This window comes from Alternaria atra (assembly GCF_907166805.1).
Source record: "Alternaria atra isolate CS162 genome assembly, contig: 28, whole genome shotgun sequence".
In the NCBI taxonomy this organism is placed as follows: Eukaryota; Fungi; Ascomycota; class Dothideomycetes; order Pleosporales; family Pleosporaceae; genus Alternaria; species Alternaria atra.
This window is the reverse complement of record NW_025091326.1, coordinates 1,102,787-1,123,830: the sequence shown is the minus strand read 5'-3', so window position 1 is coordinate 1,123,830 and position 21,044 is coordinate 1,102,787. Positions and strand designations below refer to the sequence as shown.

At 51.2% G+C, this 21,044-nt stretch overlaps 7 protein-coding genes across 7 annotated transcripts; 4 read left to right on the top strand and 3 right to left on the bottom strand.

The window, feature by feature from the left end:
- Positions 1-1,102: 1,102 nt before the first annotated feature.
- ALTATR162_LOCUS7423 (uncharacterized protein) lies at positions 1,103-2,011 on the bottom strand (the record flags this gene model as incomplete). The annotated part of the gene is made up of 1 exon (XM_043315051.1): positions 1,103-2,011. The coding sequence occupies one exon, from the start codon at positions 2,009-2,011 to the stop codon at positions 1,103-1,105; it is 909 nt and encodes a 302-aa protein (XP_043170986.1).
- A 939-nt stretch (positions 2,012-2,950) lies between these two features.
- On the bottom strand, positions 2,951-3,766 carry ALTATR162_LOCUS7422 (uncharacterized protein; the record flags this gene model as incomplete). The annotated part of the gene is made up of 1 exon (XM_043315050.1): positions 2,951-3,766. One exon carries the CDS (start codon positions 3,764-3,766, stop codon positions 2,951-2,953), a length of 816 nt encoding a protein of 271 aa, XP_043170985.1.
- Positions 3,767-5,240: 1,474 nt separating this feature from the next.
- On the top strand, positions 5,241-6,791 carry ALTATR162_LOCUS7421 (uncharacterized protein; the record flags this gene model as incomplete). Its single annotated transcript, XM_043315049.1, has 1 exon — positions 5,241-6,791. One exon carries the CDS (start codon positions 5,241-5,243, stop codon positions 6,789-6,791), a length of 1,551 nt encoding a protein of 516 aa, XP_043170984.1.
- A 4,109-nt stretch (positions 6,792-10,900) lies between these two features.
- On the top strand, positions 10,901-12,598 carry ALTATR162_LOCUS7420 (uncharacterized protein; the record flags this gene model as incomplete). Its single annotated transcript, XM_043315048.1, has 3 exons — positions 10,901-11,215; positions 11,264-11,563; positions 11,612-12,598. 3 exons carry the CDS (start codon positions 10,901-10,903, stop codon positions 12,596-12,598), a joined length of 1,602 nt encoding a protein of 533 aa, XP_043170983.1.
- Positions 12,599-13,097: 499 nt separating this feature from the next.
- Positions 13,098-13,613, top strand: ALTATR162_LOCUS7419 (uncharacterized protein; the record flags this gene model as incomplete). The annotated part of the gene is made up of 2 exons (XM_043315047.1): positions 13,098-13,350; positions 13,405-13,613. The coding sequence occupies 2 exons, from the start codon at positions 13,098-13,100 to the stop codon at positions 13,611-13,613; spliced, it is 462 nt and encodes a 153-aa protein (XP_043170982.1).
- A 1,770-nt stretch (positions 13,614-15,383) lies between these two features.
- On the top strand, positions 15,384-16,120 carry ALTATR162_LOCUS7418 (uncharacterized protein; the record flags this gene model as incomplete). Its single annotated transcript, XM_043315046.1, has 2 exons — positions 15,384-15,585; positions 15,639-16,120. The coding sequence occupies 2 exons, from the start codon at positions 15,384-15,386 to the stop codon at positions 16,118-16,120; spliced, it is 684 nt and encodes a 227-aa protein (XP_043170981.1).
- Positions 16,121-19,397: 3,277 nt separating this feature from the next.
- ALTATR162_LOCUS7417 (uncharacterized protein) lies at positions 19,398-20,726 on the bottom strand (the record flags this gene model as incomplete). Its single annotated transcript, XM_043315045.1, has 1 exon — positions 19,398-20,726. The coding sequence occupies one exon, from the start codon at positions 20,724-20,726 to the stop codon at positions 19,398-19,400; it is 1,329 nt and encodes a 442-aa protein (XP_043170980.1).
- Positions 20,727-21,044: the final 318 nt, after the last annotated feature.

Genomic DNA, 21,044 nt, shown 5'->3' with positions numbered 1-21,044 from the left:
GAATGCGGGTCCGTAGTGGTATCTTCAACCGTACAATTAGGAACAATAGTAAGAAAGGGTTAGACCCAAAATGGCGAATAAAGGAGGGAGAGTGTGAGCGTGTGTGTGTGTGTGTGTGGCTTACGCAGCTCTATCATATCGGTAACTGTCTGGACTTCCCAGTGTACCGCGGACACTATGGCCGCGATGTGGTTGGATGGAGTACCATGACATGATGCGTGGTCGTCGTTTGCGATAGTTTTTCCTAAGAGCGAGAAAGAAGTAGTATTAATTTAGTACCTATTAAGAAGTTAGATTATGGTAGATGAGTTTATGGGAGAAGAACAGAAAGGGTTACAACAAGTGACATGCCTATATACTGCGACGATGGGGGTGTGAATGTGAGGATGACGATGTGTACTTGAGCTGGCATGGTTGGATGTCGAGTACATGCTGGAAATTTCATGGTGGGTAGATGGAGGTGTGTCTGGATGTTGATGGTGACGATCCTGCAGTTGACGATAGACAGCGGAGAGCACATGTTCTGGACGTCGCTGTGCACTTCACTGCAACTCCTTGTCATAGCTAACCGACGGCGGATACAAGTGTTTCTTACATAACTCATACGGCGACAAAAGAAGATGGCGCAGTAGCGGGCGCTTTCCAGGTGCCACTGCTATCCACGCCTTTTGACTAATTGGCTAATCAGGAAAGTAGTCATTTCTACTCGGCGTAAAACAAAGGTGGGTGAGTAGGAGTGAAACCGTAATCCACAGTTTTTCCAAAAATTACTCAATTGGGAAGGGGTTTGAAGTGAGATGAGATGAGATGAGATGAAATGAGATGAGATGAGATGAAATGCAGAAGTATGAAAATCCAATGTCCTTCATTGAGTATATTGTTGATTTAAACTAGGGTATACAATCTTCTTCGTCGTTAAATCCTTATGAAACACATTCTAGTATCTGGGGGTATATGACAAACTTCAAGGAAAGACGTGAACTCGTTCGTGAGGTCGTGAAAAAGACACCGCTGTACTCCAAATATCCCTCTATCCCAACATGACCAATTTGATCGGTTCAGGAGCCCATTATGCAATCTTCAACTTCCAACTTCTTCTCCTCTACACCTTGTAGGGCTTGCGAGCACGGCGTGATTCACGTTCTTTGCCACCAATGCAGAAGCTCGCGATCCAGCCAAGGAGAGCGATGAGCATGAGCGCAGTAGCAGCCCAGGTCAGAGCAAGGAACTTGCCACCCCAGTTGGCTTGAAGACCGATGTCGCCGCCTTTGTCGTTGATGATGTCGGTGGCTTTGACCATTACAGCCGTGACAAGCGCACTTGCCAGGCCGATGGCCAGGAATGCAAGTGTGGCAAGAAGGAAGTTGATACACGGAGTGAGTCTTCCATTTCCAATGAAGATTCCAAGAATGCTAGTGACGAGAGTGATGAAGATGAGGCAAATCGCAATGACGTAAAGAACGAACATAGCTGCCATGAGTGCGTTGAGTGTGTCTATTCCACTCTGAATGTCGTCTGGCCATTGGAGGTCTTGCAGGGTAATGTCCACACCCGTCCTGTTGAGCGCGTCTTGGATGATGGCTGTAGGGTCAAACTTGTAGGTAGCCCTGCTCTTTGCGCACTCGGTGACATTCTTGCTAATATCGTCCTGACTCAGCGTTGCATTTGCCACCTCTCCAGGCTCATATTGTCCTTGGCAGTAGTTGAGCATGTGTGCCGAGTACCAGTCTTCGACGCCTATGCGCTCGCGGAGCTCGTCAATCTGCTCGTTGATTTCGTTTGTGACGCTGTCAGTTATGGAATCGGGGATGAGGTTTATGATCGACGAAAGTGTAGAGTCGGAGTCTGACGATGCCGAGGAGATGAGCGTTTGCCCAACGGCGGAAGTATTGAGTGTGAGGAGAGAGTAGTCTTCCATGAAGCCTTTCTTATGGCCAGCGAACAGGCAGAGGAACGAGAGAATTAGGGCAGCGGTACAGCATAGCACCGGTAGTACGGCGATAAAACGCATAGTCGCAGTATTGTTGGCTTTGCGATTGTGGTGTAGGTGTGTAGATGGTTGCGGACCTTCTTGATGCTACCAGTGAATGGCGGTATATTCAAAGAGCCACGAGAGGCTGAAACGCAGACAAAAGACAAAAAGCGATGGCTGGTGAGTGTGTCAAAGGCGAGTCAACCACTTATACGTGACGTGCAAATACAAGGTTGGAATGCGACGACCGTGTGAAAGACCCGCACGTCACTAACTAGGGCCCAGCCATGGCAACAAGCGAAGAGCAAACCTGACCAACGGGGCCTCAGCCTCAAGATCAACGTCTTGGAGATACGAATCAGGGCCTATTGAGCACACTGACCACAATGTTGACGTGTTGCTGGGCGTATGTTGTTCAGACCCTGGAACTATGACGCAGCGCAGCGCTAAGCGAAGCAACTGTGCAGGGGTGAAGCAGGTACGACTGGAACATAACAATGCCTAATTTTTTTTTTGGTTGGGTGATAACGGAAGACTTTGCAAAAGAAAAGGTGTCACAGAGTTTCATCGTGTACTGCATCGGTGTGGGCAAGATCGCAGCGCTTGCAGATGTGTCAGCCACGTGAATGTGGGGTGCACAGCCGCAATGTGCGCGTGCGAGTACGAATCGATGAAAGACTACGGGTGACACAAATAGAAACTGGATTCAACAAGCCCACATTTACGTGAGCAAACGCACCATAGTAGACCCAAGACTTGAAGGTCGAGTTTGTTTGTATTCGGGTCTATTGTTATGTTCCCGTCCTCTATTTGTGAGGCATCGTCTATCATGATGACCGTAAGTGCATTACTTTCGTAAGTGGAGCAGCCTGTGCTCTCAGACTTTTGAGTGGAATCGTTATAAGCGGTTGTAGTAGTGTTGCGCGTTGCGCTTTGGTGTTGAGGAGTCGAAGTCGCTTGGCTCGGTGCTACCCGGCCTCATGACGGCGTCTTCTTGGAGTTCTTTGTAGGCTGGGCTGTTGATGATGGACCGGCGCTGATGCCATCCGTGAATGGAGAGTATGGCGCCGTCACTGAGTGTGGGGGTGCTCGCTGCCCGGACTTTGTGCGTGGAGGCTCAGCAGATCCTGGCCACTTCTTCTGCTCTTCATGGATCTTGTCCAGGGGTTCTCCAACTATGTGGTATTTTTCCCAATTGATCGGCGGGCATCGCACAATGTTCTGCGGCTGTGGTATCGCGGGGAACTTGGGTGGGTCTGGCTTCGCCCCCATATGCGTCGAGTCTTTGCGCGTATCTGCGCTATTCGCGTCTAGGTCATTACTAGTTGATGAGTCGGCCAGACCTGATAGCGTTGGTGTGAGAATGTCCTGGTATGACTGGGAGGCCTGCGCTCTTTGTTCCTGCAGCGACTTGACGAAGGCTTGCGGATCAGACACAGCGGCTGCCTTGAGCTCTTCGAGCGCTTTCAGGTCGCGCTTGCTCTTTTCGCGCTGCAGCTGCAGGAGCGAGATGGCGGATCGCAGTGCAATAGCATCTGGGTTCTCGCTCTCGGATATGGCGACAGAGGGCGGCTGTGGCCTGAAAGTGGCAGTAGGTGGAGGGGCAGGGCGGGGTCGGGCTTCGGTGCGCTCCACAGGAGCTAACTGGGCAGCTGAAGCCGTGGGCGTGAGAGGCGATACAGGCGGTCGGTCAGGAGTAGGCGACTTGGAGCGGTTGCCAGAGTGTTCCGAGGCCGTCGAGGCGTCGCTGGAGGAAACTGGGCGTGGAGTCGTGTCGACCAGGAGCGCTGGCATGGCGGCGTAGGGGAAGACGTCTCCAGGCGCAAAGCCGGAGAGTCGTGGCAGGATACCGATCGGCGACCACTCTGCAGTGAGAGTAAGGTCAGACCACGCAGAGGCCTAGGAGCTTCTGTGGTAAATCTCCGGCGGTGGTTCGCCGCGAGGTGGCGGCGGTTAGGCGCTGTCTAGACCTGTGCCGGGGCCGTCCATGCCAGATGCGATTTGCGATGGGAATTTGTGTCGTACAAGATTGCGCGCGGGAACGCCCACGCACTTATCGACACGTCGCTATTTGGTTGGGAAGAGTGTGCGGAGCCGGCTGCGGGCGAGATTTTCTTTGGCTGCGAGTCGGCTGTACGGAGAGCTCGGAAAGAGTCGATCTCGTCTAATAGACATGTCTGTAACCAAGCCAGATATCCAACACCAACCAGCAGCAGCCCATGTTAGACAGTCGGCCGACCACAACTCGATGGATCGATACGAGCGATACGATACTAGGCTTCTGGCATGGCTCTGCGTAGTATCACATCATGATACTAGTCACATACGTCTCGCCATATCACTCCTGCCATGGTCGGGAAGGAGTACCCGAACATGGTAATTCGCGCTTCAGGATAGTTAGCATACAATTACGATGTCCCTTGTAATCTGTCCTCGGAGGTCGCTTACACTGCTCACTGGCCGTGCGAGGCATTCTCAGACGACGACTGCATGATGCGCCGCTTGTTTGCAGCCTCTGCAGAAGACCATGTCATGTCCACTCGATCTACACCTTGGTCGAACAGAATGGCAACACGCTTCAGGGATAGAGGAGAGAAAGCAACCAGCTACAGACGGCACCGGCACGAGGCAACGTCAATGCACTCGTCTGAAGTTGCTGCCGACTCATAACCGATACAACGGCTTTCAAGATCTGGCCTTCAGATTGCCAATTTGCATCTCGCAAAACGCGTCTATCTAGCCCGGCGGCATATTCGCAGATTCACGCAGCCTGTAGCCGAACGCCTGCAAGGGTCAGCGAGAGAGAGCGAAGCCACCCATGAAATCCACCAAACCGCCATCTTCAGCCCGCCAATGGCAGTAGTTTGACAGGCAGTGCCGCGTGTATAGCCATCAGAATCAGTCTCCATGGGTGTAGCGTACCCGTGCAGGGCTGCCGTCCTACACGGTGAGTCGCTCTTGCTTTTTCCTAGCCTTGCGAGCCTTCAGTTGCTCCTTCTACTTGCAGAAACTCCAGCTCAATACACGCACGCCCATTTCCCTCATTACCCGTCCCGTCATCAATCTTTCCCTCTCCACGTCCATTTTATCCTTCCAGATGCCGCTCAAATTCCTCACTTCTCGACCCTCGACTATCGTCCACTACCTTCCACCTGCATGACATGCGCTACGTCTTAGCGACAGCCTGCCAATCAAACGACGATCAAACTGGCACCGACTGCCCGCTAAACCCTAAAGGCCCACGCGACCGAAATCACGTTCGTTAGCCATGGCTCCGAGTGCAGACTTAACAGCACAGTCCCCGCTGGCGCGCATACCCAAGCTGAAGTACAGAAATCCGCTGCCGGCCGACAGCCTTTCGATTGCCTCCGATACTTCCCAAGACAGTGGGCCCCACTCTCCATATAGTCAAGAGCCTCCCGCGACCCCGGATTCGAACGCTCCTTCGAACATCTCCCGCCCTTCCTTCGAAACTACCTCCGTGACGTCATCCAGTCTGGCTTCCATATCCTCCAGCAACTCTTCGTCAAATGGCTCCAAGTCATCGAAGAAGAAGAAAAAGGGCTCTGTGCTCGGCTTTCTTTCTCTAAAAGAGCCGTCTCAAGTTGCCTTGGAGCAGTTCGCCGAACACCAGCGCAAGCAGAACGCCAACTCAGGAACATCCACACCTCAGTCAAAAGCTAGCAGCAACTATGCTGGCCAAAAGCTCCCACCATCTGTCCCCAAGGTCAATTCGAAATGGGACGGTGTTCCTGATTCTGTCAAGCACCGCTACTCGACATCAGGCGGATCAAGCAAAGGCAACAGAACCAGCGTATCCTCCAAGGGCTCCTTTGGCTCGCCTCTCAAACAAGCCCCCTGGAACGAATCGAAGTTTTCTGTAATGACCGATGGTACTCGCAATCCACCCAACTCAGTCGCCTCCATGTCCTTGTCCAACCTTGACATCCGAGACGGGACTTCTGGGCTTGGATCCTCACCATCTACCACTACGCTCCCTGAAATGTCTTACTACTTCCCCGACGGTCCTGCTGCATCGGGCGCGCTACCTCCAAGATCTGAGAGCGCAGGCGCAACGTATGATTCCATTTCACAACTACCAGTTCGGCTGTCAGACTCTACTTCGAGTGATCGCCCGAGCATAGACGGATCAGTAGACTCCAGACCGCATTCTCCAGCCTCTTCAACGACATCAACGGATACGGTCGTCATGGACACTGCAGAGACCATCTTCAGAAAACTCAACGATCGGCCCAGCCAAGGTGCATGGGGGAGCGGTGCACATGCTGTTCAGTCACCTACTCAGGACGATTCTGATGATGTGCCCGATTCACATGACTTCCTCTTCCAACCGCAGCCTGTCATAGAACGCCGACAAAGCGACCCAACCGCTATCTACGAGTCGTCTTTGGCTGCATCGTACATCCCACATTACGCCCCTCAGCGACCAGTTCAAAATTTCAGTCGGCCAATGGCAACCAGGGGCCCACCGCCCGTCCAGCGCTCTGCACACATGCCACACTATAGGAGGACGCCATCAGCCCCAGCGCTACCGACCTTGTACGAAGCCTCACTGGCCAGCACCGATGATCTTCGAGAAGATCGCGACGACGATGATGATTCGTATTCGATCGCGCCTTCTACCATCGCGCCCTCTGAGCTCTCCAAGCATTGGTATGAGTCTCCACGTGAACGCCTGGGTCTGGGCAGGCGCCTTCAGATTAATGACGTCTCACCTTGGGACGAGCAGAGAGAGGCCGCAGGTAAGCCCAAGAAAAGTCGATTGTCGATGTTTGGGAAGGCTGTGTCGAGAGGATAGGCTTTGCGGGCAAAGCTTGCGCATTGGCTGACTCTCAGTGGGTAGCTGCGTGCGATCCCCAGCGAACATCAACCAGTGCCACACTGACACTCGGGTCTTGATTCGCCAACTTGTGTACAAATTTTTGCGATTAGCGATATCCAGCATTTTCTTCGCTTCGGCGACATTCATGTACGGCGGCATTTCTGGACGCCAGTTTCTCCAACATAGATACCCATTTCACGAATCTTACATATCCATTTCCTGATGGCTACGTCAACCTGCATGGCCCTCTAGGTAATGTAGTACTTAATTTCTTTTCATGGGGGAGGGGGTGTTGATCTTCGTTGCGATTACGATCTCATAGGGGTGGTAAAGGAAGTGCGCGAATCGCGCGTCCATTCGAAGCTCGGATATCAAGCACTACCCATGTCACATCATGGGGTGTACTACAATGCAACGTTTTGCGTCCATCACACGCGTCCATCACACGCGTCCATGCAAGCCATGGCCTCACTAAGTGACCCCTTCGGACCCTATATTGCTTCTGCCGTCGTTCTTCGGGCCCACCGCTAGCGCGCATACGTAGTGATCTCCAGGTCCGTCGAAACCTTAACGCCTTGCAGTATCGCGAGGAGCACGCCTTATTGCCTTCACATTTGACAGGCTCAATGTGATTCGCCTAGCGCGCTTTTATTCCGACGTAATTCGCGTGCGATGAAAAAAAAACATCCACTCGGTCGACTCGGTATGTCCGCCGAGCAGGTCAACCCGCATCTGGTATGATAACACGAACCACTCAAACACAGCACATCTAGGCGACGTTTAAATGTCATGTAGCACGCTTAAAACAGGCATCGACTTCCTCGGCTGACCTGCCACGCATGTGAAAAGGCATCCACCTTTCGAAAGCTTCTTCTTATCAGCCTAAGCAAATCACGGTGGCACTAAACCGATTGCCGACATACGCCCGCTAAAATAGCTTTCTCCAGATCATCGTGGAGTATCATGGTACCTCCTTGCGACACTAGCTTGATCGACAGGGCAGATCCGAACATCTCTGGGTCACCCATGACCAAGTGTCATGTTTATTTCCAAAGGTGACAGCGACTGCCACTATGCTGATAAGGTTACGCTTTTGAAAAGGATATCACTGTGTGGATGGGAACCTTATACGTGGTTTCATGATCGAAGTACACGCAAGTTGCGAAGTGTAGGTCACGAGAAGCTACAGCGCGGAGCATGATAACACCGCTAGTCTCATTCCTGGACGTGGCCTTGTTCACCGCCAGTTTTTCGTATTTTGGAAAGAAGGGAGTGTAGAGGAGGAACTTTTATGGGATTAAGGTTTGCTATTGATATACATGACGAACGGCGCGCAGATATCGATTACAAGAGCACAACTGCGCACGAGGTTGCGCAGTGGGGTTTTGATACAACGGCACTACTCTGGAAGGATCTGATCCTATTCGGCTCGGCTGATTTCAATTCGCTTACTGGCTCTTACGGATACCGAGACATGAATTTATGCCTGGCCTTTCTTGGTACGCGTTCTTTGCTGGAGAGTCTGTAACAAGATATTGGAAAGGAGGTCGCGGCGAGATCTTAGACGCTTTAACTGTTTTGGATGGTTTTCATAATCTTGTGACCATGTGTTCGCTCAGTCTAATTTTTGCGTACTTCCCTGGAAGTGTGCTTGTTGAGCAAACAAAGAGTCGCACAGCAGATATTTAGGTATGTGGAAAATATCGTAGGCAAGGACATATCAATGGTTTGGACGTTGCAGTCAGTGGCCCGAACATGTAGCTCTATTGACTGTCTTTTGACCGCCGTAGGTTCGCATGTGGCATGAGGCGTAGGTTTTTCCCACTTGACACCGTTATTGTATCCGAGAACTCAAAATTAATCTACTAGTGATGGATGTGCTGCTCGACGATTTTAAAGAAAGGAGAACGAGCAAAGAACCATGTAATCTTAAAAGGTTATTTTTGAAGTTCAACAGGATGGTGTTGCTAGGGAAAAGTAAGGGAGAAGAAAGAAGGGGCTTCATCTGCCTTCACCTACAGCACGGATACATCTGCGCTGAGTGGAAGTTGATCAGTATGCTGACTGTACCTGGACTGATGGTATAAAGCCTGCCTTTCGCACACTACAATCTTTCCTCACTATACATGTGCCAAGATAGCATCTGAGAGCCATAAAGCCCAGGTTCATGGCCTGCTCGTGGTGTTTTCCAACCACAAATATACTCAGCACATAGCGATGTTGCAACGGTTCTTGGTATCTCGGGTAGGAAAGATAAAGACAGTATGTTATGTTATCTAATATTTGAGCATCTTCTGAACAGAGTCCGCGCCACCTCGTGTTGGCCCAGCACGAAGATTCGCACATTCATGGCTCTCACAACACTTTGGCAACCCCAACATGGTACCACGACCACGCATCCTCACTTTCTCAAGGTAGCGCTCAAAAGTTTGATCGGGAGTTTCATCCTCTGGGTAGCCTGCGTCGCAATCTTCTTTATGAATATATTTCAAGGTTTTCCCTCTGTGTTTGCCTGTCTTCAAGATGTAGTGCGTACATGGATCGCTCCTCGCTCAAGCGCGATACTCCTCGTTGGGCACATTCTCAAGTGTCTCGTTGCAGGTACAATACGTCGGCTAGAGGGTTTGCTTGCGGGTGCCTGCACAAGCGTCCGGCTTCGGTGGGGCTTCGGTCGTGCCTGTAGGACCTATCTATGCACGTCACTGTATCAGCTTTTTCGCACTGCTCAAACTTCAATTCTACAATACCTACTGCCTAGGACGCATGTCAATGAACTGAGGGAATGTGTTTGTCAAGTAGATAGAGATAGTATAGATGAAAGGGGATTAGCTCCACATATGACGGAACCGCAGCGCCTGAGGGGCGCTAGACTCAAGCGAATGCGAAAGTGCTACCGATGCGAAGGCCAGCCACAGCCATGGAGATCGAGAAGTTGGAGGCATACTACGATGTCGACATACAAGAAGACACATAAGTTACAGATTTCTTCGTTTGCAAAATGCTGTTTTGATATCTTTTCTCATAAAGCGAGAAGCTACATGATGTCACATACCAGTATTCTCATACATACTCTAAACGCGCTCATCGGCTGCCTCTGCATTGTAGTCATCGGTCTTACGGCACACGGAATCACATTGAAAGATGAGCTCGAGAGAACCATTCCCTTCAGCGTAAAGGACACTGGCATGTCGTTCCTCTTCTGGCCTGGGTGCGGTGGCCTGGTCGATATGTTGCTTTTCATCTTATTGTGGAATTTAACTCCCTGGGAGCAAGGCTCGGTATGTTCCTCACTTCATAGCGGCATATAAGGGTATGCTGACAATTAACAGACAAAGAAGCAAACGGCATATCTCAATAGCCTTCTTTTCGTCGTAAGCTTCATCTTCGGTCGCCCACTCATAGTATTCGTCTATGTTTTCGTCGAATGGGGTCGTGCAGTCAAGAGCGGGATTAGTACATCCTCCGGATATGCTACTGTTGAAACCTGGGCTTGCGCACATTCGAACAAGGGTGGAAATAGTCTCGCAGACTCTCTTTGTGAAGAGCTTCAAGCAGCGCGCTATCTCCTCATTTCAGTGCTGGTGTTGGGAGCTGCGATGCTCGTATTAGTGCTTCGGAAGAGACTAGTCTTTACGATGGACCGTTCCGCTGTAGGAGTATGCGCTAGCAGAGTACCAATGTCTGAAGTTTCGCAGGTATGACGGAGGAAGTATTGGAGCTCCATCAATCTGACCCTATTTGACCTGTGCAAACGTAGCATTCGTACCCTAGGTATTGTGATGATTTCCTCACGGTGTTCGCATTTCAAGCTTGGTAGTGGAAGTGTTCAAGTTAAAAGTTCGGATCCGAATGAGATTTGTAGACTCGGTAATCTGTTGCTGGGGACACAGAGGTCGAGTGGCATGGAGGGGCAAGGGAGCTTGCCGGTCCAGGCCTAAATAGGCTAGTCAGTCGCGAAACTCACGTTTTCACGCGAAATAACTACTGATTTGAGACACCATGACGTCGCACGATACGCGTCGTGTAAGATCCTCTAAACTGAACTTGATCATCTTGCCAACAAACAAACAACTATCGTTCGCATCATGTCAACCGAACCGACATCTTCTGTAGCGGCACCAGCATCTTACTACATCTCCAAATCGAATATCTGCGTAAACAGCAAGGGCGAGAGCGTCGGTAATGGTATATTCGCAAATCGAAGGTTCGGCGCGGGCGAGGAAATTGCCAGCTTCAGGCGCCCGCTTGTTGGCTCGTTAGAGACCGAACGACTGCTTGACACCTGCGCGAACTGCTACCTCTGGACAGAGGGCTCATCGACTGGAACAAGATTGTATGTACCCGAAGGAGCGAAAGTAAATAAATGTGCTGCCTGCCAAAGATTTCAATACTGCAGCAAGGTATGTCGAGCTGACGCTTGATGAACAAACGAAACTAAGAAGCATTAGGCATGCCAAAAAGACGCATGGAACCGGGGGCATAAGCATGAGTGCAAGATATTGAAGCCAATGGCTGGTAGACACCTCCCAAAAGCCTTCCTTGCATGCATGGAACTACTCACCAGGCGGAAGCATGGTCTTATCCCTGATGGAGAATGGGAGCTGCTTTGTCGCTTGCCTTCCCACATCGATGACTTCAAGCGCAACGGAACCTATGAGAACATTGAACTCATGGCTATGGGTGCTGGTCAGTTCTCGTTGTCACAAAATCTGTTCGACAAGGACTTTGTTGCCGCAATGTATGGCCGAGTAAGTTGATCACGAACCCTTTCAGGTGCTCTTGCTAAATCGTACAAGGTGATGTCGAACGCTCTAACACTGATCACGCCTACACTGGATCCTCTGGGTATCATGATAGATCCCACGCTCTGTCACATGAATCACTCCTGTGATCCGAACGCATACATTATGATGGATGGACCACATGTGGCCATCCGCACCCTCCGACCCATCAGAAAAGACAAGGAAATATTCATCTCCTACATTGACACCACCAACCCCTACCACAAGCGGCAAGAGGAACTCCAATCCCGATGGTTCTTCACCTGTCGCTGTGCAAAATGCCAGGAGAAGGCCACTCTCCAAGAAGACAACTGGCTAGTACCAGCAAATCCTCAGTTTGTCTTGAGCAAAGACGAAACAGCCGCAATGGCAGAGAGCCAAGAGAAGACTTTCAACCTCTACACCCAGCTTCAAGGAATGGCTGACTCAAAGCTCGTTATCGATGCGTTGCAGGAAACTCTCAAGATATGCTATGAGTCAAGGTTCTGGCCAATATACCGCCAACCGTATGCTGCGGTCCGCGACGATTTGATCGTAAACCTACTTTCCGTAGGGAAATATCAAGAGGCATGGGCACAGTGTGCAAAGCGGTACAAGCACATACTTCCCAAGCTGTATCCAGTTCCTTTCCACCCGGTCCGGGTAGTGCAGACCTGGCAGATGGCAATGCTGGCCGCATACTTAGCCAGCACCGAAGAGGGCGTGGGTGCGCCAGGAGTGAATATGGGTCTCATCGCCATGATGCTGGTAAAGCAGGTATTGGATGTTGCGCACCTAAGCCATGGACCGGCTAATGCGTTCACGAAGAGCGTGAAGGCCAAAGCGGAAGAGATGATAGAGGAGCTCAAAAGAAGTTTAGGCAATCCGAACAGCGAAGTCATGAACAAGGAGCTTGAGATTCAGAGAGATAGGCTGATGGATATGGGCGACTGGGCTAAAGATGGAGAGCAACCGGGGGAGTTAACGACCATACCTCTGGATGAGAAAGCTTTCAGTGTATGATGCGCAATCAGTATCACGAGCTTCTAGCGCTTTTGAAGTTATCAAAACTTGACACTACTCATGGTTTACCAAATGCCTCCCCAAAGCGTTGCAGACGACCACCCTAGAGACTATAACCCCAAATAGGTTACGTTATACTAATGCTACCTGCCCTTGGAATGTGAGGTCTACATCCAGCTCGCAGACAGGTGTGAGCCTGTGCAAGCCTGCCTTCTCTACGTGAAGGTGAGTGGTGATGCACAACAAAGGCCCACAAGTTCTCACCGTCACCGCCGCTCTGCTCAGACAGCAGATCCCCTCACTACGCGAGCATAGCAGCGAGGCGCATGCCCATCTCAGCTCGCCCTCTGGCTTTCTACTTGATCCTCTTGACACCCCACTTCAAGCTCCATCCTGCTACATCACACTTAGCCAGCGCGAGCACCGCTGTGCATCATCACATCTATTCAAGCCACATTACACAATCCCCTCACTACCATACCTTCTACAAATCACCATCATGCCCCCTAAAACTGCTATCCTGGACGGTCAGAAGATGGTCCCAGCCGATTGCGTCTCTGTCCTCCTCATGGCCTTGGGAAGCACCACCATCACCAGGGCGCAGTACGACATAATGTCAGCTCTCGATGGCACACGTACTGCGAGTTCTTTTGAGCATCAGTTCCGCACAATCACGGCCAAGGCGAAGGAGCTGAAAGCCCGTGCCGAAAATGGCGAGACTTTCCAACCCGTGGCACCTGGCAACAAGCGTGGTAAGTATCAACACTCTCTCGACCTCTCACGAGCCCGGCACTAACAGTGTGTAGGTCAGACTACCCCAGCAACCCCCAAGAAGAGGAAGAATGCGTCTTCCGGATCCGACGATGCGACTCCTTCCAAGAAGAAGGCGACCCCCAAGTCACGTGGCAAGCAGAGTCAGACCCCACTTGAGAACAATATGGACGAGACCTTCCCCGAAGACGCTGTGGAGTTCATCAAGAATGAGGCCAAGTGGGAGGAGGATGTATTTGCTTGAAGGTTGCTGGACGTGATGAAACAAAACCCGAATGGTTAAGCGCTTCGAGCTTAAGTTGGAGCAAATGGACAGGAGTTAACCTGTTGCAAATGCGACAAGAGCTTGATGAATCAGAAAAACATGGACAGGACTAAGGATGGACATGGTTCGTGGGGAGAACGGAAATCCAATGACCACCAACTGCCTCTCAATGAAACCTTACGCGACTGATAATATGGCCGAGAGGTTCTCCGTCTGTCAGTTCTAACAGCCGGGTGTAGCGAACAGTGTTGCAGCACATGCTCTCAAACATCTTGCACACGCACATTGATTTTCGGCATAAAGATTCTGAGCCTGCAGCACAGTGGAATCGACGATGCGAAAGATTCCCATTCAGCAACATGCACACATCCCAGGATACTCCCTACATGCCAACGCATATGACCTCATCCACTTACTGCTCTTCTTTTCTAGGTTTCAGTGACTCTCTTGTCTGTCTTGGTCTCAACATTGCCGATGCTGGGCATGCATTTGGCTTTTCTGCAGAGCTGTAAGGATGACATGCTGCAGCTTACCATAAGCAAAGCGCGCATAATGTACGCCAACATAGTATGTTCTATTTCTCCGTGGCGCCCAGCTATACCGAGTGCACATGTGCAATAGCGAGCTGGGATATCCGTCTCTTGAACATTCACCGCTTCACTCAATTCTACCGCGTCTCTACTGCCGAACAATTCGGTCGAGTCGAGCCAGACTGCCCAGTTGATAATCAAATCTCCTTTCAGTGGGACCTGAATCTCGGGCCGTCTGCACACACATCGGCTCTGTGCTAGAAACCGTAAGCTCATCGCCGGTGTCGCACCGACCACCCAGTCTCGCCCCCAAGCTGGCAAAGTTGTCCAGGGACGGTCGCAGATCGCAGTCATGTCGGCGCATATCGATAGGGGGCGATCAGAGCGCTGGTTGGAGTCGCCCGGGCTGAAGATGACGTCGCCCTTCGGCTGTTCAGGTCATGTGCGAAACCGGCGTTCGCATAAGGTGGTGGTGGAGCTGACTTGCTAGGCAAGGGAAAGTAAGATGGCATGTGCTGGGGTGGCCGAACGAGTAGGGGCAGGGGGGCACCATCGGCGCCAATGCAGGTACAGCAACGATAGTTGTGCCTTGCGCCAGCAACATCGTCTCCAGCGTCGAAGAGTTGGAACGACAGTCGGTCGCTATCTTTTTGTACTCCAAATCACCCTCTCGTGTTCAGCGTGGTCATGCGACAGCAGGATGGCAGCGAGGCCCCTGAATTTCCCCGGATTATTGGATGGCTTATTCCTAACCTCCAAGCAGCTAGCATCGTGGCACAGCGGCCGTTGGCGTGCTCCTCATGCGCCGGGATGCATTCGTCGGTGAGTGGCCCAAGGCTAGACGCTCGCTCTGTTCCTAGGCGAGATGCGTCTCGAGGGCTGTGGGTGAAGAGGAAAAGGGGGCTCCTGGTCAAGCGTCTCACTGGGCGAACGGCCGATTGGGCGCATGAGCATTTCCTTCATTAGCCTCAGAGCTAACCATACCACATTCGGTCGGCAATTTTGCATCCTCTGCCGTCGCTTTGGCGTCTCGATCCGGTCCAAGGCACCGTTGGGTGTCAGCGTATTGTTTCTTATACCGCGTCGCCCGCCGTCGTCTTTTCTTCTTCACTCTCACGTCGCACTATCGCTGTACACAGTCACTCGTTCTCTATCCAACTACATATACCCATACAGCTACTACAGTTCTAATACTCTAATCAATCCAACTACCGTCAACATGCGCTTCTTCGAGACCATCCTTTCCGCCGCGGCCTTCGCTGCCGCCGTCGCTGCCCTCGAGATCAACGACTTCCCTGCCGAGGGTGTTGTTGCTGGCCAGACCTACACCATCACCTACTCCCCTGCGGACGACACTCCCACCACCTTCATCCTCCGCCAGGGACAGTCTACCGACCTTGACACTATCGGCACTCTTACCAGTATGTCTTGGATCCCTACGTGACCTGATCCCACAATACTAACCCAGTCACAGCTACCGCTACTGGTGGAACCTTCGAGTGGACCCCCGAGACCTCTCTCCCCAACGAGGACGACTACGCCCTCCAGATCCAGCAGGGAACCACCATCAACTACTCCGCTCAGTTCCCTCTTACTGGTGGCTCTGACGAGGATGACAGCCCTGTCTCCTCTGCCATCTCTTCCGCTACTGCCTCTGCTTCGTCCGCTGCCTCCTCTGCTGCCTCCTCTGCCTCTGCTGCCCTCAGCAGCGCCATTCAGAGCGCCCAGTCGAGCCTGATCACCAGCGCTGCCGCTACCGCCTCTGCTTCCGCTTCCATCAGCCCCTCCGCTGGTGTCAACTCCACTGTTTCCACTGCTACTCTCTCTCGCTCTGCCTCTGGCTCCGCCACTGGCAGCGCCAGCCTTCCTGAGGTCACCGACTCCGGTGCCAACCTCATCGGCAGCCCCATTGCTGCCATGTTCGGTGCCGCTGCTGCCTTCGCTTACTTCGCTTAAGCGCTTTCCTTCACGACCTCATAGTTTAATTGTCCTTTTACGATATATTAGCATTGGAATCTGTGGGAACCTCCTCTACCATCTAGTGTCAATCTATTCACGCGAGCACTGGCGTCCGTGATCTGATGTGTCGGATGGGAACGCTATGCAAAGAGCTTGTATGGACGTAGCAGAAAATGATAATATGGAAGCATTTGCCTCATTCATCTGTCGTCTTCCCAGTGATACGTGTGCTTGCGGTATACCTTAGTCTCATGATTTGCCAGATGTACGTTTGCTTATTCGAGGTCCTTCGCTTTCGATTGATGTGCACTCATTGTGAAACAGGGTCTTCATTCTGCTTTTTTTTTCGAGTGCTTGTTACTTCCGCTGTACCCCCAGAATCTTCCTTCTCGTAGTACAGACGCCACGATCAAACATCCGCGTGGTACCACGTCCGTCATGTCTGTCAGTACCGTGGTACGAAGCTGTCATTGTGCGTCGCATGCGCGCCATTTCGTGCATGTCTATCACGACAACCTGGTTGTCCACAGCATTGGAGTCCATTACCCATTGGCTTGTGCGCAGCATGACGTCTGAATCCCCACATACCTGAAGAATCTGAAACGCGGAGTCGAGGATCGCACACCTGCTGGCTCGCTCGTTGCGCGTTGGAAACTGTGGTTGAGTGCCCTGCAGCGACCCCACAGCGGGACTAGTCTCCACCTCTCCACAGACGCATCAGCAAGCTGCAAGAACCCGCTGCTCGTTGCCACACCGTAACTACACCTCTTCATCTTGTCTCTTCGCTGTCGCCTGCCTCTCTCTAAAGACCCTAGCACTCTACTCTGGCTTCACGGGAAACACAGCCGCAGAGCTCCACACCAGCAGCGGTTGCATCGCCACCACCAACTAGCCGGCCGGCGTACACCGAGTTCTATCACCACTAAGGTAGAAGTACTGCGCAAGTTTACACCGGTATACCAAGCAAGCCACCAGCATACCAACCCAAAAGAGTGTAGACAGGCAACACAGTGTGCTGCCGTGTATTGCGCGTCCAATATTTCGCATCACGCGATCAACGGCTTTCCCTGACCACACAACATCTTGCCACTACTTCCTCGCATTGGCGCTATTCAGTAGCGTTCGGGCCGAGGCTGATATGCAGCCCACTATTGGAGCCTAGAGACGAATGGATGCGCTGTACATTATATTACGAATTGTAAAGGCGCCTATGGCTCGGTCAGCGCTGAAGGATATTTTTAGTTGGCACTGAGAAAGGAAGACTAAATACTGGAGGGATGGTAAATCGGTAGCAGCTGAAACCGAACCCCGACTAGTGCATGGTGAGTTTTCGCTTTCGCTTTGTCTCACGATTTGTGAGATTGTTCTTGCATCAATCATCTCTCTCTCTCTCTTGTTCAGCCCGCAGCTACCCGCAGAGTCCATAGCCCAACGTTGGGCGCCATCATGCAGTATGCCTCTTGTCCACGTAGTCGCTCTCTTCGCTTCCACTAGTTGGTTTTATTGTATTGGCTGGTATTTCTGTATCATGACTAGGCTGTTAACATAATCATCATTATTGATATTTACATTTACATAATATATCGACTTGGGTTCACTCGCATTATAGGATCGTCACTTTAACGACGATGGCGAAGATGCCAAGTTGATGTGAAAGCACTGAGCTCGTCATAAATCGAATACATGCTACGTGTTACCCTTGCCTTTTCACGCACTGCATGCTATCCAGACCTGTACCCAGAAGAACTCAATGACACGCTACACAAAGAGTTAACGCAGTGTGGTAAGATTATTCGTGTCGATTGCTCATGCTTATGCTTGATCAAGTTTGTAGCAGACACTCATGAGCTATAAACAGGCCATATGTGAATCTCAATCTGATCAACCTCAGACAACAACCCTTCTCAACCTATGATCAAATCTTCCAAACGCCAACACTACTCAGTTTCGTTCCCATAGCTCTTCTCACAAGCTGATGTCACTTCATTGATCCAATTAAATAGCCGCAATCAGATTCTCAATATCTTTAGTCTTTCCAAATCTGCTAGTCATCAGCCAAATTTGGCCTTTCCGCAACCTCCTTCTCTCTTGCATCAATCTACATAAACACGACTCCCGCAGCCCCAGCAATCGCTCCAGCCAAACCCATCTTCTTGAAACCCCTCGCCGGCGCCGCAGCACCTGTAGCCTCAGCAGCCGCCGACCCACTGCTCGTCCCCGTAACACTCTGCGTACTAGCACTCGTATCAAAACTTGCACTCCTCGACGCGACAACACTCTGAATCCCACTAATCACCGTAACATCCGACGTCGCTGAATTTAAAGGCACCGGTGATGCTGTATCGACTGCTAGACTCGGCGCTGTGGCATCTGATGTTGGGAACGAGCTTGTCGGGGTGACGACAGCGCTGTTGTCAACACTAAAGGCGTCGCCCCATGTTGGTGTTGAGGAAGCGGGGGGGATGAGATTGTCTGTTGATGATGTTGGTGCTGCAGGGTCCACGGCAAATGGCTCACCCCATGATGACGTTTGTGCGGAGGAAATGCCAAGGAGGGAGAGCAGAGTTGTTTTTCGGAGGGAGGATTTTCGCATTTTGGATCGTGCTGTTAGGTATGTTTGTTTCGTGGCGTTTGAGTCTCTTGTTCTTGGCCCTTGTGATGGCAGTTATTTCAACATGATAATGGAGACTTCCGTCAATACTTTGAAGATGTCAAACAGTCAACGGCGAAATTTCAAGCTTTTGGCATGGCTTCTTTTCACTTGGATGTCGAGGACCCTGCGCCCGTTCCAATACTCCGGATCATCACTATCAACCCGTGCAATTACCTTATTGAGAACGTAGTGCTCACAAGTCTGACGTAGAGGTCCAACGCAAACAGCGATGCGTATCGGATTGACGTGGTGAAACAACTTTCCTACTGGCCTGTGATTGGCTAAGATTCACCGTGGACGATACATGATTGGCTGAAGAGACTTAGTGTTGTTTCGTTTTCGGGTCTCCGCAATGCTGCCGCACGCGAAGAGACTGCCGCACCCCGAGGGTTTGTAAAGCCGAAAAGACGCGTAACATTTTGTGATGTAGTATGCACTCATTTCTATTATAAGAGTGAAATATGCTAAGGTGAGGCTAATGGCTTGCTATGTCGGCCATCAGCAACCGAGACACCAGTTGTCATCGAAGTTTTCCGAGGAGGCATGTGAGTGGACGACTAACAGCTCATCGACTGTCAATTCAATCTTCATTTTTGTAGCTTCGATAGGAAAGATCAGGAACTACCACTTGACCAGATCCTGCACTTGGATAGGCAAGCCAGATTCCATGGACTTATTGGCACCAACGCCGACAAGAACGGCATTACCGCCATCACGAATATACGCAGCCCTCTTGAAGCTGTCTTCACCGTCGCTACCAACGAGCACATCCTTCAACAGAAGAGGGTCGCCTCCGCCATGGCCCCCTTCCCCCTTGATGACATCCACCACATATGGCTTACCCCACAATGGATAGACAACGATATTTGTCTTCTCCACGCCGCCCTGAATGTAGTTGGCTTCAAGCTCCCCAAGCCCCTCGTTCGTGATGGTCTCGCCGCCAGCTGAGTATCCGCCTTCGACGACATTTATCTCGATGCGGCCCTTGCTGCCGTTGAAGACGCAGCGATAACCCTCCCATGGTGCATAAGCATATGTGTTGTATGTCATGACGGCTTTGTTCTTGTACTTGATGACCATGGAGAGATTATCTTCAATGGTGATACCATCAGCAAAGCAGTTGCGGTCACGAATGTAGCCATCCTCGTGCTCAGCTTCCAGGTAAAGCTTCTTTAGCTGGGCGTTTTGGTCGATATGAATGGCAAACGGGTCATCTTTGGCAGCCTCGTTGTTGAGATAGCGCTCGCCGAGGTTTTTCTCTCCACGTCGCTCTGCATTCTCTTTACCGTAAAATCGTAGGCTGCCAACGCAGTAGACATTCTCCGGCTCTGTGTTCAACCAGTAATGCACCAGATCGAAATGGTGAATCGACTTGTGCATCTGAATGCCACCACTGGTATCCTTGTTTCGATGCCACCGACGCATAAAGTCAGACCCATGCGCGCAATCCAGGATCCAATCCATATGCACGGTCGAAACCTCGCCGATGACACCAGAGTCGATAAGTTCGCGCATCTTGGTATGATGAGGTGCATATCGATAGTTGAAGAGGACACGAACTTGTTTGCCTGTCCTCTTCTCGGCATCGATCATAGCCTGTAGCTTCTCCTCATCGATAGTCATTGGCTTTTCGGTAATGGCGTCGCAACCCAGCTCCATGGCACGGATACAGTATACATGGTGGAATTTGTCGATGGTGGTGACGATGACGACGTCAGCCTTTTGCTCCTTGACCATCTTGTCAAAGTCCTCTGCCTTGTACGTCGGGACGCGCTCGCCACCCAGTTCGACCATTCGGTCGTTGGCAGCTTTCATACGCGTCTGGTTCGTATCGCATATTCCCACTACTGCAGCAACCGATTTGAAGTCTTGAATGATGCTTTGGTAGTAAAACGCGGATCTGACGCCCATGCCTACGATGACATAGCGCTTGACTTGAGGAGAAGCCATATTTCTGGGGAACTAGGCGCGTAGTTTAATAGCAGAAGGTATAGGCGATTGGAATGATTAACTGATGCCAGTGAGACTGACGGTACAGCTGCTCTTATACTACATCTCACCGTGCGTCTGCATTAACCAACGCAACCTCATACCCATGTACCGGTACCCGTGAAGCATCAAATCAGAGGCCATCGTAGCAAATACTGCTCGTGTCGAATAATCACTTGTCTCGTTGCGGGCGTTCAGGTGGAGTAGCGAAGCTTGGAGAGTGTAGAGTGATCAGGCCTGCCGACCCAGAAAAAGACTAGTGGTCATTGTCCCCGCATT